The 25,544-nt window shown below is 49.4% G+C and overlaps 1 protein-coding gene across 1 annotated transcript; it reads left to right on the top strand.

Moving 5' to 3' along the window:
* Positions 1 to 1,440: 1,440 nt before the first annotated feature.
* LOC135456838 (uncharacterized) lies at positions 1,441 to 24,370 on the top strand. The gene is made up of 15 exons (XM_064730957.1): positions 1,441 to 3,293; positions 3,327 to 4,471; positions 4,580 to 5,792; positions 6,334 to 6,477; positions 7,119 to 7,202; positions 8,341 to 8,421; positions 9,680 to 9,792; positions 10,987 to 11,045; positions 12,271 to 12,360; positions 13,217 to 13,260; positions 13,834 to 13,985; positions 15,610 to 15,814; positions 19,715 to 19,859; positions 22,692 to 22,829; positions 24,039 to 24,370. Exons 1-15 carry the CDS (start codon positions 1,441 to 1,443, stop codon positions 24,303 to 24,305), a joined length of 5,733 nt encoding a protein of 1,910 aa, XP_064587027.1. The 3' UTR covers positions 24,306 to 24,370.
* The last annotated feature ends 1,174 nt before the right edge of the window (positions 24,371 to 25,544 follow it).

Here is a 25,544-nt window from a genome sequence, read left to right as displayed (position 1 = left end):
CCGGGAGGTGACACCGGGAGGTGACACCGGGTGGTGACACGGGCCGGGGGGGGCACCGCGACGGGGACACGGGGGGACAGCGGGAGGTGGCACCGGAGTGACACGGGTGGACACGGACACGACACAGGTGCGACCGGGGGTGGCACCGGGAGGTGACACGGGGTGGTGACATCGGGGAGAGGGGTCGGGGAGACCCCCGGAGCCTTCGCTGTGCCCTCCTCCTCCTCGCTGTTCTTCCTCCTCCTCTCTCCTTCGTCCTCCTCGCTGTCCTTTCTCCTCCTCCTCCTCTTCCTCCTCGCTGTCCTTCCTCCTCCTCCTCCTCTCTCCTCCTCCTCTTCCTCCTCCTCCTCGCTGTCCTTCCTCCTTCCTCCTCCGCGCCCTCTGTCCCTCCCCCGAGCACTTCCTCCCTCCTCTCTCCTTCCTCCTCTGCTCGTTCCCTCCTCTCTCCTTCCTCCTCCCTCCTCTCTTCTTCCTCTTCCTCCTCTCTCCTTCCTCCTCCTCCCTCCTTCCTCCTCTCTCCTTCCTCCTCTGCTCGTTCCCTCCCTCCTCCCACACTTCCCCTTCCTTTGAATCCTTTTTCCTCCTTCCTCCCTCTCTCCTCTCTCCTTCCTCCTCCTCCTCCGCTCCTTCCCTCTCTCCTCCCGCATTTCCTCCCTCCCTCTCTCGAATCCTTTTTCCTCCTTCCCACCCTTTTCCACCCATCCTTCCCTCCATCTTCCCACCCTTTTTCCTCCTTCCTTCCTCCCTCCCATTCTCCCTCTTCCTCCTCACCTCTTTCCCTCCCTCCTTCATCCCTCCCTCTCTCCTTCCTCCTCCTCCGCTCCTTCCCTCTCTCCTCCCGCATTTCCTCGAATCCTTTTTTCTCCTTCCTTCCTTCCTTCCTTCCTTCCTTCCTTCCTTCCTTCCTTCCTTCCTTCCTTCCTTCCTTCCTTCCTTCCTTCCTTCCTTCCTTCCTTCCTTCCCCCTTCCTTCCGCCCTTCCTTCCGCCCCTTCCTTCCTTCCTCCCTCTCCCCTCTTCCTCCCTCTCCTTCCTTCCCCTCTCCCTCCCCCTGCCCCTCTCACCCCTCTTCCTCCTCTCCCCAGGCTCTCTCCACACCATGGTCACTCCTCCGGCCACTCCGGCCACTGCAGAGCCACTGCCTGAGGTCTGGCACTGACCCATGGTCACTCCTCTGGCCACTGTGGAGCCACCCTAGGGAGGGTCCGGCGCTGCCCCATGGTCACTCCCACTCTCCGGCCATAGGGAGGGTCCGGCACTGCCCCATGGTCACTGCACGTCCATTGTCCACTCTCCGGCCGTAGGGAGGGTCCGGCACTGCCCCATGGTCATTGCACATCCATTGTCCACTCTCCGGCCGTAGGGAGGGTCCGGCACTGACCCATGGTCATTGCACATCCATTGTCCACTCTCCGGCCGTAGGGAGGGTCCGGCACTGCCCCATGGACCCCCCCAGGGCCCCCCCCGTGGCGCTGCCGGCGCTGGACGCCATCGCCTTCTCGGGGGGAGCGGCCGAGAGCCCGGCATGGACACTGCTGACCACTGGAGTGACCACTGCAGTGACCCCTGCACTGACCACTGCAGTGACCCCTGCAGAGAGCCCCGCACGGACACCGCTGACCACTGGAGTGACCCCTGCATGGACACCGCTGACCCCTGCACTGACCACTGCACTGACCACTGCAGTGACCCCTGAGCTGACCTCTGAAGTGACCCCTGCATGGACACCGCTGACCCCTGCAGTGACCCCTGCACTGAGCCCTGCAGTGACCACTGAGCTGACCACTGCAGTGACCCCCTGCAGTGACCCCTGCAGAGAGCCCGCACGGACACCGCTGACCGCTGCACTGACCACTGCAGTGACCCCTGCACTGAGCCCCGCAGTGACCCCTAAAATGCCCCCTGAAGTGACCCCTGCATGGACACTGATCCCTGAGGTGACCCCTGCAGTGACCCCTGCACTGACCCCTGCACTGACCCCTGCAGTGACCCCTGCATGGACACCGCTGACCCCTGCAGTGACCCCTGCACTGACCCCTGCAGTGACCCCTGCCCAGCCCCCCGCCCTGACCCCCGCCCCGGCCGCAGTGCCGGACGTGTTCTGGGCCAGCCTGCTCCGTGCCCAGCTCTGTGTCCGGGAGCTCCAGGGCGCCATCGAGGGACAGACGGACACGGGCGACCACCTGCAGGAACAACACCGGGAACAACACCAGGAGCTCCACCAGGATGGGCTGGGGAGCATCTCCCAGGAGCTCCAAGGCCATGGATCCACGTTTGAGGAGATCTTCCAGGTGTGCATGGGTGAGAACATCCCACCCAAACCCATGGTCACACATGAGAACATCCCACCCAAACCCATGGCCAAGGATGAGGACATCCCACCCAAACCCATGGAGGACGTCTCACCCAAATCCATGACCATGGATGGGAACATCTCCCAGGAGCTCCAAGGCCATGGATCCACGTTTGAGGAGATCTTCCAGGTATTCATGGATGAGAACATCCCACCCAAATCCGTGGATGAGGATGAGAACATCTCACCCAAACCCATGGTCAAGGATGAGGACATCTCACCCAAACCCATGGTCAAGGATGAGGACATCCCACCCAAACCCATGGAGGACAACGTCTCACCCAAATCCATGGCCTCACATGAGAACATGTCACCTAAATCCATGACCATGGATGGGAACATCTCCCTGGAGCTCCAAGGCCATGGATCCACGTTTGAGGAGATCTTCCAGGTGTGCATGGGTGAGGACATCCCACCCAAACCCATGTTGATGGATGAGAACATCTTCCAGGTGTCCACAGATGGTTCCATCCCACCCAAATCCATGGATGAGGACATCCCACCCAAATCCATGCCCATGGATGAGAATGTTCTCCAGGTGTCCACAGATGGATCCATCCCACCCAAGCCCATGACCATGGATGGGAGCATCTCCCAGGAGCTCCAAGGCCATGGATCCACGTTTGAGGACATCCTGCAGGTGTCCATGGATGAGGACATCCCACCCCAGGCCGTTCCCATGGAGCAGAGCTTTGAGTTCTTCTTTGGGGGCATCATGACCATCAGTGGGGACACCTCATCGTGGACAGTGACCATGGATGGTCCCACCTTGTCCAAGTCCATGACCATGGATGGTCCCACCTCATCGTGGACAGTGACCATGGATGGTCCCACCTCACCCAGGTCCGTGACCATGGATGGTCCCACCTTGGCCAAGTCCATGACCATGGATGGTCCCACCTTGGCCAAGTCCATGACCATGGATGGTCCCACCTCACCCAGGTCCGTGACCATGGATGGTCCCACCTCACCCAGGTCCGTGACCATGGATGAAGCGATGTCTCCAGAGAACGTTCCCATGGATTCCAGGGTCTCCCCCAGTCCCATGGCCATGGATGGTCCCACCATGGATGGTCCCATCTCCTCCAGGCCCCAAGCCCCCAGACTCAGCCAGGAGGGACAGGAAGGTGACGATGATGGTGACGACCACCATGACCATGATGACCATGATGACCACCATGACTGTGATAACCGTGATGACCACAGTGACCTTGATGACCACAAAGACCATGATGACCACCATGATCACCATGACCTCAATGACCATGATGACCACCATGACCTAGATGACCACAATGACTTCAGTGACCTCAATGACCATAATGACTGTGATGACCACCATGACCACCATGACCTTGATGACCACCATGACCACAATGACCACCATGACCTTGATGACCACCATGACCACCATGACCACAAAGACCATGATGACCGCAGTGACCATGATGACCACCATGACTGTGATGACCACTATGACCACAATGTCCACCATGACCACCATGGCCACAAAGACCATGATGACCACCATGACCACCATGACTGTGATGACCACCATGAGCTCAATGACCACAAAGACCATGATGACCACAATGACCACCAGGACCGTGATGACCACCATGAGCTCAATGACCACAATGACCTAGATGACCGCAATGTCCACCACGACCACCATGACCGTGATGACCACCATGACCACGGTGACTCCTCCCATGAAGATGAAGACAAGGAGAACCTGGATGAGGAGAACCTGGATGAGGAGAACCTGGATGAGAAGGACCTGGAGGAGGAGAACCTGGAGGAGAACCTGGATGAGGAGAACCTGGATGCTGAGGAGAACATGAAGGAGAAGAACCTGGATGAGGAGAACCTGGATGCTGAGAAGAACCTGGATGAGAAGGACCTGGATGAGGAGGACCTGGATGATGAGGAGAACGTGGATGAGGACCTGGACGATGAGGAGGACCTGGATGAAGACCTGGACGAGGACGAGGAGCCCCATTTCCACACCAATCCCCTGTTCCAGCGCCCGCTGCCCCCGGGGGTGCCCCCCTGGCGTCCCCACGGTGCCACCCTTGGGTGTCACCACCCCGGAACCGCCACCACCACCACGGGCTGGGGTGAGTGGGGCACCCCAAATTCGGGGGGGGTTGGGTTAATTTGGGGAGGGGTCCCACCAATCCTGATGGGGACCCCCCCCCACCCTGTGGTGTCTTCTCCATCCCCAGGACCACCCAGGACCCCGGAATTTGGGGACCCCCCGGATCCGCCTCCGGAATTTGGGGACCCTCCGGAATTTGGGGATCCCCCGGAATTTGGGGACCCCCTGGAATTTGGGGAGCCCCCCTTGGTGTCTTCTCCTCCCCCAGGACCACCCAGAACTCCGGAATTTGGGGACCCTCCGGAATTTGGGGATCCCCTGGAATTTGGGGACCCTCCGGAATTTGGGAACCCCCCGGAATTTGGGGACCCCTTGGATCCACCCCTGGAACTTGGGGACCCCCCAAAATGGGTGGATCCAAAATGGGGGGGGCCGGACCATCCCACCCCCCTGCAGGAGCCCCCCAGTTCCTGGGACCCCCCAGATTTACCCCAAAAGGAGGGACCCCAAAAATCCCAAATCCCCCCAGATTTACCCCAAAAGGAGGGACCCCAAAAACCCCAAATCCTCCCAGATTTACCCCAAAAGGAGGGACCCCAAAAATCCCAAATCCCCCCAGATTTACCCCAGAAAGGGAGACCCCAAAACCTCCCAGATTTACCCCAAAAAGAGGGACCCCAAAGCCCCCAAATCCCCCCAGAACCCCCAAATTTGCCCCTAAAAGAGGGACCCCAAAGACCCCCAGATTTACCCCAAAAAGAGGGACCCCAAAAATCCCAAATCCCTCCACTTTTACCCCAAATCCCTCCACTTTTACCCCAAAAACAGGGACCCCAAAACCTCCCAGAACCCCCAAATGTGCCCCTAAAAGAGGGACCCCAAAACCTCCCAAATTTATCCCAAAAAGGGAGACCCCAAAACCTCCCAGAACCCCCAAATTTGCCCCTAAAAGAGGGACCCCAAAAACCCCAAATCCCCCCAGATTTACCCCCAAAAGGGAGACCCCAAAACCTCCCAGATTTACCCCAAAAAGAGAGACCCCAAAACCTCCCAGATTTACCCCAAAAATTGGGACCCCAAATCCCCCAAATCCTCCCAGATTCGCCCCAAAAATTGGGACCCCAAATCCCCCCAGAACCCCCAAATGTGCCCCTAAAAGAGGGACCCCAAAGACCCCAAAACCTCCCAAATTTACCCCAAAAAGAGAGACCCCAAAGCCCCCAAATGCCCCCAAATTTACCCCAAATCCTCCGAGATTCACCCCAAAAATTGGGACCCCAAATCCCCCCAGATTTACCCCAAAAATTGGGACCCCAAATCCCCCCAGAACCCCCAAACTGGCCCCAAAAAGAGGGACCCCAAATACCCCAAATCCCCCCAGATTCACCCCAAAAATGGGGACCCCAAACCCCAAATTTCCCCCCAAAATGGGGGGTCCAGAGCCCCCTCCACCCCCTGACCGCCCTCAAACCCCCCCAAAGCCCCCGGGGTCCCCCCAAAACCCCCCAAAATCTCCCCAAATCCCTTCAGGACCCCCCAAAAATGCCCCAAAATCTCCCCAAATCCCTTCAGGACCCCCCAAAAATGCCCCAAAATCTCCCCAAAACCCTTCAGGACCCCCCAAAAATCCCCCAAAATCTCCCCAAGTCCTCCCTGAGTCCCCCCAGATCCCCCCTGAGCCCCCCAAAACTGCCCCAAAATCTCCCCAAAACCCTTCAGGACCCTCAAAAATCCCCCAAAATCTCCCAAATCCCTCCAGGACCCCCAAAACTGCCCCAAAATCTCCCCAGATTGCCCAGGACGCCCCGAAATCCCCTCAGGACCCCCCCAAATCTCCCCTAAGCCCCCAGAAATGCCCCAAATCCACCCCAAATCCCTCAGGACCCCTCCAAATGCCCCAAATTCACCCCAAATCTCCCTGAGCCCCCAAATCTCCCCCAAATCCACCTCAAACCCCCCAGGACCCCCAAAATCCCCTCAGGACCCCGAGGAGCCGCCCCCCAAAACCAGCCGGGAGCCCCCCGGGTGAGGAACCCCCCGAGACCCCAGACCCAATTGGGACCCTCCCTCCTTTTTCCCCCAAAATCCCCATTTTCCACCCCAAAATCCCATTTTCCACCCCAAAATTCCCATTTTTCCCCAATTTTCCCGCCCAAAATTCCCAAATTTTCCCGCCCAAAATTCCCAATTTTTCCCCAATTTTTTTTCCCCCAAAAATTCCTCTTTTCCCCCTTGGTCTCCCCGCAAAAATTCCCAATTTTTCTTCCCAAAAATCCCATTTTCCCCCTCCCAAATCCCCATTTTTTCCCCCCGTAATTCCCCATTTTTCTCTCCCAAAAATCTCCAATTTTCCCTCCCAAAATTTTTCCCCCATTTTCCCCAATTTTTTTCCCAAAAATCTCATTTTTCCCCCATTTTCCCCTCAAAAATCCCCATTTTTTCCCCAAAATCTGATTTTTTTGCCCCATTTTTTCCCAAAAATCTCATTTTTTCCCCATTTTCCCCTCAAAAATCCCCATTTTTTTCCCCAAAAATTTCAATTTTTTCCCTCCTCAAAAATCCCCATTTTTTCCCCAAAAATCTCCATTTTTTCCCCATTTTCCCTCAAAAATCCCATTTCCCCCATTTTTCCAAAAATCTGATTTTTTTGCCCCATTTTCCCTCAGGGAGGAGCCCCAGGCCCTGGCCCGGCGCCTTTTCCGCCTGGACGGGGTCAGGAAATCCCAGGTGGCCGCGTTCCTGCGCAAGGAGTGAGGGATTGGGGGAAAAAACGGGAATTTGGGAAAATCGGGAAAAAAATGGGGATTTTGGGAAAAAAAATTGGGAATTTTGGGAAGGAAAATGAGGGGTTTGGGGAAAAAAATTGGGGAAAATGGGGGAAAAAATGGGATTTTTGTGAGGGGAAAATGGGAATTTTGGGAGGGGAAAATGGGAATTTTGGGAGGGAAAAATGGGATTTTTGTGAGGGGAAAATGGGATTTTTGGGGGAAGAAGTGGGGAAAAAATGGGATTTTTGTGAGGGGAAAATGGGAATTTTGGGAAGGGAAAATGAGGGGTTAAATGGGGAAAAAATTGGGGAAAAAGAGGGAAAAATGGGATTTTTGTGAGGAAAAAATGGGAAAAAAAATTGGGGAAAACGGGGGGAAAAAATGGGATTTTTGTGAGGGAAAAATGGGATTTTTGTGAGGGGAAAATGGGAATTTTGGGAGGGGAAAATGAGGGGTTTGGGGAAAAAAGGGGATTTTTGTGGGGGGAAAAGTGGGATTTTTGTGAGGGGAAAATGGGAATTTTGTGAGGGGAAAAATGGGAATTTTGGGAAGGAAAATGAGGGTTTGGGGAAAAAATTGGGGAAAATGGGGGAAAAAATGGGATTTTTGTGAGGGGAAAAATGAGAATTTTGGGAGATAAAAATGAGGGTTTCAGGGGGAAAATGGGGAAAATGGGATTTTTGGGAGGAAAAAATGGGAATTTTAGGGGGAAAAATAGGGAAAATTGGGGAATTTTAGGGAGGGGAAAAAAGGGATTTTTGGGGGGAAAAATGGGGAGGAAATAGGGATTTTGGGAGGAAAAAATGGGGACACTTTTGGGCGAAAAAATGAGGGGAAAAAAGGGAATTATGAGGGGGAAAATGGGGATTTGTGAGGGGAAAATGGGATTTTTAGGAAGGAAAATGGGGATTTTGAGGGGAAAATGGGAATTTTGGGGAAAAATGGGAAATTGGGGAGAAAAATGGGGATTTTGAGGGGGGAAAAAAGTGAATTTTGGGGAAAAATTAGGATTTTTTGGTGGGAATTTTGGGATTTTTTGGTGGGAATTTTGGGATTTTTGTGGGAATTGAGGATTTTGGGGTAAAAATTGAGGATTTTGGTGCCAAATTTCCCTTCCCAGCACGGAGTTCAGCGCTCGGGTGGCGCGGGAGTACCTGGAGCTGTTCCAGTTCCAGGGCCTGAGCCTGGAGCAGGCCCTGAGGTGAGAACTGGGGGAAAAAATGGGAATTTTGGGGAAATTTGGGATTTTTTGGGAAATTCAGGATTTTTGGGATTTTTTGGGATTATTTTGGGGCAATTTTGGGGTTCCTGGGAGGGATTTTTGGGGGGATTTTTGGGATTTTTTTTGGAAAGATTTGGGGCTGTTTTGGGGTGGATTTGGGGGGATTTTTTGGGGGATTTGGAGATGTTTTTGTGGGGAAATTTGAGCGATTTTGGGGGATTTTTTGGGGGAATTTGGAGATTTTTTGTGGGGAAATTTGAGGATTTTGGGGGAATTTGTGGGGGGAATTTTTTGGAAATTTGGAGATTTTTTGGGATTATTTTGGGGCAATTTTGGGGTTTCTGGGAGGGATTTTTGGGGGGATTTTTGGGATTTTTATGGAAAGATTTGGGGCTGTTTTGGGGTGGATTTTGGGGGGAATTTGGAGATTTTTTGTGGAGAAATTCGAGGGATTTTGGGGGATTTGTGGGGAAATTTGGAGATTTTTTTTGTGGAGAAATTTGAGGGATTTTGGGGGATTTTTTTGGGAATTTTTGGGTGGAATTTGGAGATTTTTTGTGGAGAAATTTGAGGGATTTTGGGGGATTTTTTGGGGGAATTTGGAGATTTTTTTGTGGAGAAATTCGGGGGAGTTTGGAGGGATTTTGGGGGAAATTTGGGGGATTTTTGGAATGATTTTGGGGGGATTTTGGGGGGATTTTTGGGGGCTTTTTTGGGAGGGATTTGGGAATTCTGGGGGCTTTTTTGGGGGATTTTTGGGGTGGTTTTTGGGGTATTTCAGGCTGGTTTTGGGGTGTTTTGGTGTCACTTTTGTGGTTTTGGGGGGTTTTTGGGGTGACTTTTGGGGTTTTTGGGTGTTTTTGGGGTGTTTTTGGGGTTACTTTTGGGTGTTTTTGGGGTCACTTTTGGGGTTTTAGGGTGTTTTTGGTGTCACTTTTGGGGTTTTTGGGGTGACTTTGGGTGTTTTTGGGGTGACTTTTGGGGTTTTAGGGGGTTTTTGGGTATTTTTAGGGTGTTTTTGGGGTGAATTTTGGGGTTTTTGGGGTGAATTTTGCATTTTTTGGGGGGTTTTTGGGGTCACTTTTGTGGTTTTGGGGTTTTTTTGGGGTGAATTTTGGGGTTTTTGGGGTGAATTTTGCAGTTTTTGGGGGTTTTTGGGGTTTTTGGGGGTTTTTGGGGTGACTTTTGGGGTTTTTGGTGTCACTTTTGGTGTTTTTGGTGTTTTTGGGTGCCCCAGGCAGTTCCTGCGGGCCCTGGTGCTCTCGGGGGAGACCCAGGAGCGCGAGCGGGTGCTGGGGCATTTCTCGAGGCGCTTCCACCGCTGCAACCCCGGGGCTTTTCCCTCGGCTGGTGAGGGATAAAACCGACCCTAAATACCCCAAAACTGACCCCAAATCCACCCCAAACCCACCCCAAATCCACCCCAAATCCCCGCTGCAACCCCGGGGCTTTTCCTTCGGCTGGTGAGACCCAAAACCGACCCCAAAACCCACCCTAAATACCCCAAACTGACCCCAAATCCACCCAAAATCCACCCCAAATCCCCACTGCAACCCCGGCGCCTTCCCCTCGGCTGGTGAGGGATAAAACTGATCCTAAATACCCCAAACTGACCCAAAATCCACCCCAAATCCACCCCAAATCCACCCAAATCCACCCAAATCCCCGCTGCAACCCCGGCGCCTTCCCCTCGGCTGGTGAGGGCTAAAACTGACCCTAAACCGACCCTAAATACCCCAAACTGACCCCAAATCCCTGCTTCAACCCTGGCACCTTTCCCTCGGCTGGTGAGAGATAAAACTGACCCCAAACCACCCTAAATACCCTAAAATCGACCCTAAATACCCCAAACCCACCCCAAATCCCTGCTGCAACCCCGGCGCCTTTCCCTCAGCTGGTGAGACCCCAAACCCACCCAAATACCCTAAAATCGACCCAAATACCCCAAACTGAGCCTAAATATCCCAAATCCTCACTGCACCCCCGGGGCTTTTCCTTCTGAGGGTGAGACCCCAAAACCGACCCTAAATACCCCAAACTGACCCTAAATATCCTAAAACTGACCCCAAATCTCTGGTGCAATCCCAGGCTGTTCCCTTCTTCTGGTGAGACCCAATAACCGACCCTAAATACCCCAAACCCACCCCAAATCCCCGCAGCAACCACAGAGATTTTTCTTCTGCTGGTGAGACCCCAAACCCACCCAAAAACTGACCCTAAATACCCAAAATCCAACCCTAAATACCCCAAAACTGACCCCAAATCCCCGCTGCAACCCTGGCACCTTTCCCTCAGCTGGTGAGACCCCAAATCCACCCTAAATACCCCAAACTGACCCTAAATACCCCAAACTGACCCTAAATACCCCAAACTGACCCTAAATACCCCAAACCGACCCTAAATACCCCAAAACTGACCCTAAATACCCCAAACCGACCCTAAATACCCCAAAACTGACCCTAAATACCCCAAATCCAACCCTTTAGGGGTTTTGGGGTCCCTCTGGGGGATTTGGGGTCCCCTAAAACCCCAAATCCCCCCCAGACTCCGTTCACACCCTCACCTGCGCCCTGATGCTGCTCAACACCGACCTGCACGGCCAGGTGAGACACCCCAAAAAAACCCCAAAAAAACCCCAAAAAATCCCCAAAAAAAAACCCAAAAAAATCCCCAAAAAACCTGAAAAAAACCTCAAAAAATCCCCCAAAAAACCCAAAATCCCAAAAAAACCCAAAAAAACTGAAAAAAAACCCCAAAAAAACCCCAAAAAAACCCCAAAAAAACCTCAAAAAAAACCTCAAAAAAACCTCAAAAAACCCCAAAAAACCCCCAAAAAAACAACCCAACAAAAAAAAAACCAAAAAAACCCCAAAATCATCCTAAATCCCAAAATGAGCTGCCCCAGACCCCAAAAAGGGATTTTGGGGTTTTTGGGGTTTTTGAGGTTTTTGGGGGTTTTGAGGTTTTGAGGTTTTTGGGGTTTGGGATTTTGGGGGGTTGGGATGGATTTGGGTTGGTTTTAGGATTTTGGGGCAGATTTGGGGTTTTTGGGGCCGATTTGGGGTGAATCATCCTCAGGGTTCCCTTTTGGGGTTTTTTCCTTTTTTTGGGGTTTTTTCCCCCATTTTTGGGGTGATTTTGGGCAGTTTTGGGGTGAATCCTCCCGGGGTTCCCTTTTGGGTTTTTTTCCTTTTTTTGGGGTTTTTTTCCCATTTTTGGGGTGGATTTGGGGTGAATCATCCTGAGGTTCCCTTTTGGGTTTTTTTCCCATTTTTGGGGTTTTTTCCCATTTTTAGGGCAGTTTTGGGGTGAATCATTTCTGGGGTTCCCTTTGGGGTTTTTTCCTTTTTTTGGGGTTTTTTCCCCATTTTTGGGGTGGATTTGGGGCAGGTTTGGGTTGGATCATTCTCGGGGTTCCCTTTTGGGTTTTTTTCCCGTTTTTGGGGTTTTTTCCCCCATTTTTGGGGTGATTTTGGGGTGGATTTGGGGTGAATCATCCTCAGGGTTCCCTTTTGGGGTTTTTTCCTGTTTTTGGGTTTTTTTGCCCCATTTTTGGGGTGGATTTGGGGTGAATCATTTCTGGGGTCCCTTTTGGGGTTTTTCCCATTTTTGGGGCGAATTTAGGGCAATTTTGGGGCCAATTTGGGTTGGATTTGGGGTGAATCCTCCCCGGGGTTCCCTTTTGGGTTTTTTTCCCGTTTTTGGGGTTTTTTGCCCATTTGGTGATTTGGGCGTTTGGGTTGGATCATCCAGGGTTCCCTTTTGGGTTTTTTTCCCGTTTTTGGGGTTTTTTGCCCCATTTTTGGGGTGATTCTCCCCCACCCGCAGCGCCTGGGCCGGGCCATGAGCAGCTCCGAGTTCGTGACCAACCTGAGCGGGCTGATGGACGGGCAGGACTTCCCCCGGGAGCAGCTCAAGGTAACCCAAAAACCCCAAAAACAACCCCAAAAAATCCGAAAAATATCCTAAAAAAATCCTAAAAATATCCTAAAAATATCCTAAAAAAATCCCCCAAAAAATCCGAAAATTCCTTTAAAAATCCTAAAAAAATCCCCCCAAAAATCCCATAAAAATCCCCCAAAAATCGAAAAATCCTTTAAAAATCTTCAAAAAAATCCCCCAAAAATCCCCCCAAAAATCCAAAAATTCCCTTTAAAAATCCCCAAAAATCGAAAAATCCGCCAAAAAATCCTAAAAAAATCCCCCCAAAAATCCGAAAAAAATCCCCCTAAAAATACCCCAAAAAATCCGAAAAATTCCTTAAAAATCCTAAAAAAATCCCCCAAAAATCCTAAAAAAATCCCCAAAAAAATCCGAAAAAATCCTTTAAAAATCTCCAAATACCCAAAAAATCCAAATCCTTAAAAATCCTACAAAAATCCCCCAAAAACCCGAAAAATTCTTTAAAAAATCCTAAAAAAATTTCCCCTAAAAACCCAAAAAAAAACCCCCAAAAATCTAAAAATTCTTTGAAAAATCCCTAAAAATCCTCTCAAAAATCCTAAAAAAATCCCCCCAAAAATCCTAAAAATCCTTTAAAATTCCCAAAATACCCCAAAAAAATCCGAAAAATTCCTTTAAAAATCCTAAAAAAATCCCCCAAAAATCCCCCAAAAAATCCAAAAAATTCCTTTAAAAATCCTAAAAAAATCCCCCAAAAATCCTAAAAAAATCCCCCAAAAATCTGCAAAAAATCCTAAAAAATACCTCAGAAATCCCAAAAAATCGAATAAATCCCTTTAAAAATCCTAAAAAATCGGAATTTTCCCCTCAGGCTCTGTACGGTTCCATCCGCAGCCGGAAACTGGAATGGGCGACGTGAGCGGGGATTTATGGGATTTTGGGGGAATTTATGGGATTTTGGGGGATTTGGGTTGGAATTTGTGGGATTTGGGTCAGATTTTATGGGATTTTGGTGCCAAATTAATGGGATTTAATTTGGATTTTGTGGGATTTTCTGCTGCTTCACCACCAATTTAATGGGATTTTTGTGGGATTTTGATGACGAATTTTGGGATTTTTCTGGGATTTTTGTGGGATTCGGGTCGGATTTTATGGGATTTGAATGGGAATTTATGGGATTTTGAAGCCAAACTTATGGGATTTGAGTCAGATTTTATGGAATTTTCTATTTACCATCTATTTAATGGGATTTTTGTGGGATTTGGGTTGAATTTTCTGGGATTTTTGTGGATTGGTAGTTTATGGATTGTGCAATTTTGGGATTTTTCTGGATTTTTGTGGGGTTGTGGGTTTTTTGGTTTTGGTTTTTGTCGTTTAGATTTATGACATTTTGGGATTTTTTTGGGATTTTTTTGGGTCAGAATTTTTGGGATTTTTTCCCCATTTCCCCACCACTTTAACGGGATTTTTTATTCGGGATTTCCACAGGGACGACGAGGACGAGCCCGATTCCCAAAAGGCCAAAAAAGCCCCGAAATTCCCAAATCCCGAAATTCCCCCGGAATTCTTGGGGGGCCCCGGCCCCGCCCGCAGGGGGGTCCTGGCCAGGAAGGTCCTGGCAGAGAGCGACGGCAAAAAGGGTCGGTTTGGGGTTTTATGGGATTTTGGGGATTTTATGGGATTTTATGGGATTTTGGGGTTTTTTAGGGGGATTTTTAGGGGATTTTATGGGAGGTTTTTGGTGTTTTTATGGGATTTTTTGGGATTTTTTGGGATGTTTTTGGTGTTTTTAAGGGATTTTTGGAGGGATTTAATGGGATTTTGGGGATTTTGGGGGATTTAATGGGATTTTGGTGTTTTATGGATTTGGTTTTTTATGGGATTTTTTAGGGAAGGTCCTGCATAGAGGACGGCAAAGGTCGTTTGGGGAATTTATGGGATTTTGGGATTTTATGGGATTTTATGATTGGGAAATTTAATGGATTGGGGTTTTTATAGGATTTTGGGGGATTTTTAGGGGATTTTATGGGATCATTTTGTGTTTTTATGGGATTTTTTTGGGATTTTTTGGGATGTTTTTGGGTTTGGGATTTTGGAGGATGTTTTGGGATGTTTTTGGTGGTTTTATGGGATTTTTGGAGGGATTTTATGGGATTTTGGGGGATTTTATGGGATTTTATGGGAATTTTTGAGGGATTTAATGGATTTTTAGGGATTTTATGGATCTTTTTGGGTGTTTATGGGATTTTTTGGGGGATTTTTTGGGGTGTTTTTATGGGATTTTTGGGGGGAAGGTCCTGGCAGAGAGCGACGGCAAAAAGGGTCAGTTTGGGGATTTAATGGGATTTGGAGATTTATGGGATTTGGGGCAAATTTATGGGATTTTTGGGGATTTTTAGGGATTTTATGGGATGTTTTCGTGGTTTTATGGGGTTTTTAGGGGATTTAATGGGATTTTGGGGATTTTATGGGATTTGGGGCAAATTTAATGGGATTTTATTGGGAATATTTTAGAATTTAATGATTTTTTGGGCTTTTTTCCCTCACATTTCCCTGGGGTGGATTTGGGATTAACTTAATGGGATTTTGTGGCAATTTCATGGATTGGATGGATTTATCAGGAATATTTGCATTTACCAATTTCGCCGTTTTTCCCCCAGCTCCGTGGGGCCGGCGGGGCTGGTTTGGGGTGGAATTTAATGGGATTTTTTGGCAATTTCATGGGATTTGGGCTGGATTTATGGGAAATTCATGGGATTTTCAGTGGATTTAATGGGATTTTATTGTGAATATTTACCAATTTCCCAATTTTGGGATGTTTTTCAGCTCCGTGGGGCCGGCGGGGCTGGTTTGGGGTGGAATTTAATGGGATTTGGGCTGGATTTTGTGGCAATTTCATGGGATTTTCGGTGGATTTAACGGGATTTAACCAGGAATATTTAAGATTTACCAATTTCGCCGTTTTTCCCCAGCTCCGTGGGGCCGGCGGGGCTGGTTTGGGGTGGATTTGGGGTGGAATTTAATGGGATTTTTTGGCAATTTCATGGGATTTGGGCTGGATTTATGGGAATTTAATGGGATTTTATTGGGAATATTTAACAATTTACCAATTTTGGGATGTTTTCAGCTCCGTGGGGCCGGCGGGGCTGGTTTGGGGTGGAATTTAATGGGATTTGGGGGGAATTTATTGGAATTTTGGAGGAATTTAATGGGATTTTATTGTGAATATTTTACATTTCCCAATTTTGTGATATTTTTCCCCAGCTCCGTGGGGCCGGCGGGGCTGGAAGCGCTTCCGGGCCGAGCTCCGGGGGCCCCTCCTGGCGCTGCTCAGGGACCCCCCCGAGGGCCCCGAGGAGCTTTTGGGGCTCCCGCACGCGCATGCGCGGCCACACCCCCAGTACAGCAAACGGCCCCACGTGTTCCTGCTGCGCACCGGGGACCGGAGAGAGTTCCTCTGCCAGGCACAGTGAGAGCAAAAACACCCCACAAAAAACACAAAATACAGGGGGGAGAAATAATCCGATAGGAAAAATGGAGGTGGGAAAACTAAGTGGAGAACTAAAGGTGGGAAAAAAATGGGAAAGGTGGGAAAGGTGGGAAAAGATCCCATATGGATGAGTGGGTGGGAAAGGGTTAAAAGAGGCAAAATCCTGAAAAAAAGATGCCGAGTCTGGAAAAAAATCCCAAATATAGAAAAATCCCAAATGTGAAAAAAAAAGCCAAATATGGATAAAAGACCAAATATGGAGAAAATGCCAAATATAGAAAACAACCCCAAATAAAAAAAGAAGTCCCAAATATGGAACAAACCCAAATATGGAAAAAATCCCAAATATGGAAAAAATTGCCAAATACGGAAAGCAACCCCAAATATGGGAAAAAACCCAATAGGGGAAAAAAAACCACAAATAGGGAAAAAATCCCAAAACTGGGAAGAAATCCCAAAGCTGGGATAAAAATCCTAAAGGTGGGAAGAAAATCCTAAAGCTGGGAAAAAATGGGAAAGGTGGGAAAAAAATGGGAAAGGTGGGAAAAAAAAATCCCGTAAGGATAAGTGGGTGGGAAAGGGTTAAAAGGCAAAATCCTGAAAAAAATGCGAAATTGTAAAAAGATGCCGAGTCTGGAAAAAATCCCAAATATGGAAAAAATCCTAAAGCTGGGAAGAAATCCTAAAGCTGGGAAAAAATGGGAAAGGTGGGAAAAAATGGGAAAGGTGGGAAAAAAACTGCGAAAGGTGGGAAAAAACGGACAAGGTGGTTCCTGCTCAAAGGACCTGAAGTGTTGCTGCCAGGAAGTGGAACAAAACACCAAAATCCGAAAAAAGTGGAAAAATCCATTGGGAAAAAATGGGAAAGGTGGAAAAAAATCATAGGATATGGAAATGTTAAAAAGGCAAATCTGAAAAAATGCGAAATTGAAAAAATGCCAGATCATGGAAAAAAACACAATCAAAAACACCAAATATGGAAAAAAACCCCAAATATGGAAAAAAAACCCAAATATGGAAGAAATCCCAAATATGGAAAAAAAGGCCAAATATGTGAAAAAAAGCCAAATATGGAAAACAACACCAAATATGGAAAAAATGCCAAATATGGAAAGCAAGCCCAAATATGGAAAAAATCCCAAATATGGAAAAAATCCCAAATAATGGAAAAAAACCAATACAGAAAAAATGAGCAAAAAATGCGAAAAAAAATCCCAAAGTGGAAAAAATGGGAAAGGTGGGAAAAAAATGGGAAAGGTGGGAAAAAAATGGGAAAGGTGGGAAAAGATCCCATAAGGATAAGTGGGTGGGAAAGGGTTAAAAAAGGCAAAATCCTGAAAAAAATGCGAAATTGTAAAAAGATGCCGAGTCTGGAAAAAATCCCAAATATGGAAAAAAAAAGCCAAATATGGAAAAAAAGCCAAATATGGAAAAAAACCAATACGGGAAAAAATACCACAAATATGGGAAAAAATCCCAAATATGGAAAAAATCCCAAATATGGAAAAAAAGGCCAAATATGGAAAAAGCCCAAATATGGAAAAAATGCCAAATATGGGAAACAACCCCAAATATGGAAAAAACGGAACCCAAATTGGAAACGGACCCAGAGTTCCTGCCAGCACATGAGAGCAAAAACAGCCCAAAGAAAAAAATACAAGAGGGGGGGGAATAATCATAAATGGGGGGAAAAAAATGGGAAAGGTGGGAAAAAAATGGGAAAGGTGGGAAAAAAATCCCGTAAGGATAAGTGGGTGGGAAAGGGTTAAAAAAGGCAAAATCCTGAAAAAAATGGAAAATCCTAAAAAAATGCAGAGTCTGGAAAAAATCACGAATTTTAAAATATGACAAATATGGAAAAAAAACCCAAATATGGAAGAAATCCCAAATATGGAAAAAAAGGCCAAATATGGAAAACCCAATATGGAAAAAACCCAAATATGAAAGAAATCCTAAAGGTGGGAAAAAATCCTAAAGCTGGGAAGAAAATCCTAAAGCTGGGAAGAAATGGGAAAGGTGGGAAAAAAATGGGAAAGGTGGGAAAAAATGGGAAAGGTGGGAAAAAAATGGGAAAGGTGGGAAAAAAATGGGAAAGGTGGGAAAAAATCCCGTAAGGATAAGTGGGTGGGAAAGGGTTAAAAAAGGCAAAATCCTGAAAAAATCTTAAAAAATGCAAAATCCTAAAAAAAGGAAATATGAAAAAAATGCAAAGTATGGAAAAACAACGCCAAATATGGAAAAAAACCAAAAAAAAAGAATCCAAATATGGAAAAACCAAATTGACCAAATATGGAAAAAAAAATTGCAACATATATGGAAAAAAATGCCAAATATGGAAAAAAAACCAATAGGGGAAAAAATACCACAAAGAACTAAGAAGAAATGGGAAAGGTGGGAAAAAAATCCCGTAAGGATAAGTGGGTGGGAAAGGGTTAAAAAAGGCAAAATCCTGGAAAAAATGGAAAATCCTAAAAAAATGCAAATCGTGAAAAAATCCCAAGTCTGGAAAAAAAGCCAAATAGGAAAAAATGCCAAATATGGAACAAAAGCCAATATGGAAAAAAAGCACAAATATGGGAAAAATCCAAATGTGGAAAAATCCTAAGCATAAGTAGTGGAAAAACAACCCAAATAAAAAATGAAAATCCCAAATACGGAACAAAACCCAATAGGAAAAAAATAATTGGAAAAAACAAAAAGCAAATATGGAAAGCAAGCCCAAATATGGAAAAAAATGCCAAATATGGAAAAAAAACCAATAGGGGAAAAAATACCACAAATATGGGAAAAAATCCCAAAGTGGAAGAAAATCCCAAATATGAAGAAAATCCTAAAGTGGGAATAAAAGACCCAAATTGAGAAAAATTGCAAATGGAAAAAATGCCAGATAATGGAAATAAAACGGCCAAATCTGGAAAACAACCAAAATTTATAAAAAATCCCAATTAAAAAAAATTTCCCAAAATGGGGAAAAAAAATCCCAATAAAAAAATTCCCAAATACGGAAAAAATCCCAAATAAAAAAAAATAACCCAAATTTGGAAAAAAACCCCAAATATGGAAAACAAGCCCAAATATGGAAAAAATTACAAATCCTCAAAAAAAATCCAAAATCCAGAACAAAATTTTTGGGGGTTATTGTGGGGTAATTTTGGGGTATTTTTGGGAGTAATTTTGGGGTATATATTTTGGGTTATTGGGGGGCATTTTGGGGTATTTTGGGAGTAATTTTTGGGAGTAATTTTTGGGGTATTTGGGGGTATTTTGGGGTATTTTGGGGAGTAATTTTTGGAATATTTTTGGGATAATTTTGGGGTATTTGGGGGGGATTTTTGGAGTGGAAATTTGGGGGTAATTTGGGGATATTTAAAGGACATTTTTGGGATTTTTTTGGGGTTATTTGGGGGGAATTTTCAGGGGGGTTTTTGGGGTATTTGGGGGTATTTTGGGGATTAATTTTTGGAATATTTTTGGGATATATTTGGGGTTATTTGGGGGGAATTTTCAGGGGGATTTTTGGGGTATTTGGGGGGTATTTTGGGGATTATTTTAATGGGATAATTTTTTGGATTAATTGGGTATTTTGGGGAAAATTTTTGGATTTTTTGGGGTTATTTGGGGGGGATTTTCATGGATATTTTTGGGGTATTTGCGGAGTATTTTTAGGGTACCTTACGGTGAATTTTTGGGGGAATTTATTTTGTATTTTCGGGGACATTTTTGGGGTATTTCGGGGCTATTTTAGGGTCCATTTTAAAAGATATTTTTGGGATCTTTGGTGTAATTTTGGGGGTAATTTGGGGGTGCTTGGGCTTCTTTGCAATGTTTGGGGTACGATATCTTTATGACGTCACCGATGATGTCACGGTGACGTCACAGGAGCGCCCAGGAGCTCTCCCAGTGGGTGTTTGGCATCAACGTGGCCGCTGCCCTGTGCTCGGCGCCCCCGTTCCCGGCGGCCGTGGGGTCCCGGCGCCGCTTCGTGAGGCCCATCCTGCCCTCGGCACCCAGCCGGTGTACCCCGGTGAGAAAATATCCCAAAAACCCCAAAAACACCCCAAAAATATCCCAAAAATATCCCATCCTGCCCTCGGCGCCCAGCAGGTGCACCCCGGTGAGAAACACCCCAAAAACCCCAAAAATATCCCAAAAATCCCATAGAGATATCCCATCTGCTCGGACCCAGTCCGTGCCCTCGGTGAGAAAACCCAAAAAACCCCAAAAATACCCAAAAATCCCATAGAAATATCCCATCCTGCCCTCCGGTAGTGAAAACATCCCAAAAACCCCACCCAAAAACCCCAAAAATATCCCAAAAATCCCATAGAAATATCCCATCCTGCCCTCGGCGACCCAGCACGCTGTCCCCGGTGAGAAATAAAAACCCCAAAATACCAACCCCAAAAATCCCAAGAAATGTCCCATCCTGCCCTGGTGAGAAACACCCCAAAAACTCCAAAAAATACCCCAAAAATATCCTAAAAACCCAAAAAATACCCAAAAATACCCATAGAAATGTCCCATCCTGCCCTCGGCGCCCAGCAGTGCTCCCGGTGAGAAAAATATCCCAAAAATATCCCAAAAATACCCAAAAATATCCCACAGAAATCTAACTCCCATCCTGCCCTCGGCGCACCCACAAGATGCACCCCAAAAATACCCCAAAAACCCCATAAAAATATCCTAAAAATCCCAAAAAATGCCCCCAAAATCCCACAGAAATATCCCATCCTGCCCTCGGCGCCCAGCAGTGTCCCCGGTGAGAAAAATACCCAAAATATCCTAAAAGCCCAAACAAAAATATCCCACAGAAATATCCCATCCTGCCCTCGGCGCCCAGCAGGTGCACCCCGGTGAGCAAAACACCCCAAAATATCCCAAAAACCCCAAAAATCCCATAGAAATATCCCATCCTGCCCTCGGCACCCAGCAGGTGCACCCCGGTGAGAAAATATCCCAAAAATATCCCAAAAACCCCCAAAAATACCCCAAAAATATCCCATCCTGCCCTCGGCGCCCAGCAGGTGTACCCCGGTGAGAAAAATATCCCAAAAATATCCCAAAAACCCCAAAAAATACCCCAAAAATATCCCATCCTGCCCTCGGCGCCCAGCCGCTGTCCCCCGGTGAGAAAAATATCCCAAAAACCCCAAAAATATCCCAAAAATCCCATAGAAATATCCCATCCTGCCCTCGGCGCCCAGCAGCTGTCCCCCGGTGAGAAAAATATCCCAAAAACCCCAAAAATATCCCAAAAATCCCATAGAGACATCCCATCCTGCCCTCGGTGAGAAACACCCCAAAAACCCCAAAAAATACCCCAAAAATATCCCCAAAAAATCCCATAGAGATATCCCATCCTGCCCTCGGTGAGAAACACCCCAAAAACCCCCAAAAATATCCCAAAAATATCCTAAAAACCCCAAAAATACCCCAAAAATCCCATAGAAATATCCCATCCTGCCCTCGGTGAGAAACACCCCAAAAACCCCCAAAAATATCCCAAAAATATCCTAAAAACCCCAAAAAATATCCCAAAAATCCCATAGAAATGTCCCATCCTGCCCTCGGCGCCCAGCAGATGTCCCCCGGTGAGAAAATATCCCAAAAATATCCTAAAAATACCCCAAAAATATCCCAAAAATATCCTAAAAATCCCATAGAAATATCCCATCCTGCCCTCAGTGAGAAACACCCCAAAAATACCCCAAAAACATCCTAAAAATCCCAAAAAATACCCCCAAAATCCCATAGAAATATCCCATCCTGCCCCCGGTGAGAAACACCCCAAAAATATCCCAAAAAATACCCCAAAAATATCCTAAAAATCCCAAAAAATACCCCAAAAATCCCATAGAAATATCCCATCCTGCCCTCGGTGCCCAGCCACTGTCCCCTGGTGAGAAAAATATCCCAAAAATATCCCAAAAACCCCAAAAAATACCCCAAAAACCCCACAGAAATATCCCATCCTGCCCTTGGCGCCCGCCTGCTGCCCCCCATTGTCCCCAATGTCCCCATTGCCCCCATTCTCCTCAATGTCCCCAATGTCCTCGATGTCCCTGTGCCACCCCAATGTCCCTGTGCCACCCCATGTCCCCAGTGATGTCCCCAATGATGTCCCCAATGTCCCCGATGTCCCCAATGTCCCCATTGATGTCCCCAGGAGCAGCAGCAGGCCCAGCTGCGCCGCTGGTTGGGGACAGTGACCCCAATATCCCCAATGTCCCCAATGACCCCAATGTCCCCAATGACCCCAATGTCCCCGATGTCCCCAATGTCCCCAGTGTCCCCATTGATGTCCCAATGTCCCCATTGCTGTCCCCAGGAGCAGCAGCAGGCCCAGCTGCGTCACTGGCTGGGCACAGTGACCCTGATGTCCCCAATGTCCCCAATGTCCCCAGTGATGTCCCAATGTCCCCATTGATGTCCCCAATGTCCCCAATGTCCCCAATGACCCCAATGTCCCCATTGATGTCCCCAATGTCCCCAATGTCCCCGATGTCCCCAATGTCCCCATTGATGTCCCCACTGTCCCCAGGAGCAGCAGCAGGCCCAGCTGCGCCGCTGGCTGGGCACAGTGACCCTGATGTCCCCATTGATGTCCCCAATGATGTCCCCAATGTCCCCAATGACCCCAATGTCCCCAATGTCCCCATTGCTGTCCCCAGGAGCAGCAGCAGGCCCAGCTGCGTCACTGGTTGGGGACAGTGACCCTGATGTCCCCAATGTCCCCATTGATGTCCCACTGTCCCCAGGAGCAGCAGCAGGCCCAGCTGCGTCACTGGTTGGGGACAGTGACCCTGTGCCACCCCAATGTCCCCAATGTCCCTGATGTCCCCATTGCTGTCCCCAGGAGCAGCAGCAGGCCCAGCTGCGTCACTGGCTGGGGACAGTGACGTGCCAGCTGCTGGAGCACCAGCGGCTCCTGCCCGAGGGACGGGGACGGGAGCAGGAGGAGCACCGGGCACACGGGGACTTCCTGCGGCACGAGGTGACAGCGGGGACATGGGGACATGGGGGGCATTGGGGCCATTGGGGACATTGGGACACCGGGCACACGGGGACTTCCTGCGGCACGAGGTGACAGCGGGGACATGAGGGGACATGGGGACAATGGGGACATTGGGGACACTGGGGACAATGGGGGCATTGGGGACATTGGGGGGGATGGGGACACTGGGGTCATTGGGGACATTGGGGACACTGGGGACAATGGGGGCATGGGGACATTGGGGACATTGGGGGGATGGGGACATTGGGGACAATGGGGACATTGGGGACACCGGGCACACGGGGACTTCCTGCGGCACGAGGTGACAGCGGGGACAGTGAGGGGACATGGGGACACTGGGGGGATGGGGACATTGGGGACAATGGTGACATTGGGGGCATTGGGGGGGATGGGGACATGGGGACATTGGGGGCAATGGGGACAATGGGGGGATGGGGACACTGGAGGCAATGGGACAATGGGGACATTGGGGGCAATGGGGACATTGGGGGGGATGGGGACATGGGGACATTGGGGACACCGGGCACACGGGGACTTCCTGCGGCACGAGGTGACAGCGGGGACACTGGGGACATTGGGGGGGATGAGGACATTGGGGACATTGGGGGATTGGGGACAATGGGGACACCGGGGGCAATGTGGACATTGGGGACATTATGGGGACATTGAGGGATTGGGGACATCATTGGGGACATCGGGGTGGCACAGGGACATTGGGGGGACACTGGGGTGGCACAGGGACACTGGGGACACTGAGGGGGCAATGAGGACAATGGGGACATTGGGGGATTGGGGACAATGGGGACATTGGGGTGGCACAGGGACATTGGGGACAATGGAGACAGAAAGGACAATGGGGACACTGGGGTGGCACAGGGACATTGGGGACACTGGGGTGGCACAGGGACATTGGGGACACTGAGGGGCAATGAGGACAATGGGGACATTGGGGTGGCACGGGGACATTGGGGACACTGAGGGGGCAATGAGGACATTGGGGGGATTGGGGACAATGGGGACACCAATGGGGACATCAGGGGGACACTGAGGGATTGGGGACATCAGGGACAATGGGGACAGTAGGGACAGTGGGGACACTGGATTGAGGACAATGGGGACAGGGTGACCTGGTGCCACGGGGGGGTGCCATCGGTGCCACCCCGCTTGGTGACACGCGTGTCCCCGCAGCGCCAGCGCTGCCTCACCTACGTGCAGGCGCTGGGGGCGTGGCTGGGCGGGGACAGCGGCGACAGCGCCGCCCTCGGCGACAGCGACAGCGCCACCCTTGGCGACAGCGCCAGCGCCGAGTGTCCCCCGGTGCCCGCGCCGCTCACCAAGTGCCACTCGAGCCCCTCGCTGGTGACAGAGCCACCCCCGGGCCGCGTGCGGCGCCACATCTCGGAGCGCAGGGCCACGCGTGTCATTGTCCCCAAGCGCCACCGGGACCGCGTGTGACACCGTGGGAGTGTCACTGTCACTGTCCCCAAGCGCCACCGGGACCGCGTGTGACACCGTGGGAGTGTCACTGTCACTGTCACTGTCCCCGAGCGTCACCGGGACTGCCCGTGACACCCATCAGTGTCACTGTCATTGTCCCCAAGCGCCACCGGGACCAACTGTGACACCGTGGGAGTGTCACCAATGTCACTGTGACTGTCACCAATGTCCCCAGTGTCACTGCCACATCTCGGAGCGCAGGGCCACGCGTGTCATTGTCCCCAAGCGCCACCGGGACCGTGTGTGACACCGTGAGAGTGTCACTGTCATTGTCCCCAAGTACCACTGGGACCAACTGTGACTGTCACCAATGTCACCAATGTCACTGTGACTGCCACCAATGTCCCCACATGTCACTGGGACTGTCCCCAGTGTCACTGCCACATCTTGGAGCGCAGGGCCACCCGTGTCATTGTCCCCAAGTGCCACCAGGACCGCCTGTGACACCATGGGAGTGTCACCAGGAGTGTCCTCAAGTGCCACCGGGACTGCCTGTGACACCGTGAGTGTCACTGTCATTGTCCCCAAGCGCCACCGGGACCGCCTGTGACACCATGGGAGTGTCACCAATGTCACTGTGACTGCCACCAATGTCCCCAATGTCACTGTCACTGTCCCCAAGTGCCACCAGGACCAACTGTGACACCCTCGTGGGGACCCTGCCACAAAGTGCCACCCCCAGGGACAAGGGGACACTCCCAAGTGCCACCCCTGTGCTGTGACAGGGACACCCCAAAGTGCCACCCCAGGGACAGGGACAGTCCCCAAAGTGCCACCCCTGTGACAGGGACAGTCCCAAGTGCCACCCCCAGGGACAAGGGGACACCCCCAAGTGCCACCTCTGTGACAGGGACAGTCCCAAGTGCCACCCCAGGTGCCACCCCTGTGACAAGGACATTCCAAATGTCCCCTCCATGGGACAATTTAAGTGCCACCCCCTGTGACAGGGACACTGCAAATGTCCCCTCCCTGTGACAGGGACACCCCAAAGTGCCACCTCTGTGAAGGGACAGTCCCCAAAGTGCCACCCCAGGTGCCACCCCTGTGACAAGGACATTCCAAATGTCCCCTCCCTGTGACAGGGACACCCCAAAGTGCCACCCCTGTGAAGGGACAGTCCCCAATGTCCCCTCTGTGGGACAAGGGACACTTTAAGTGCCACCCCTGTGACAGGGACAGTCCCAAGTGCCACCCCAG

The sequence above is a fragment of the Zonotrichia leucophrys genome, chromosome 22, assembly GCF_028769735.1.
Source record: "Zonotrichia leucophrys gambelii isolate GWCS_2022_RI chromosome 22, RI_Zleu_2.0, whole genome shotgun sequence".
NCBI classification, from domain to species: Eukaryota; Metazoa; Chordata; class Aves; order Passeriformes; family Passerellidae; genus Zonotrichia; species Zonotrichia leucophrys.
Note: the sequence above shows the minus strand (reverse complement) of the source record. Positions and strands in the feature narration are given on the sequence as shown.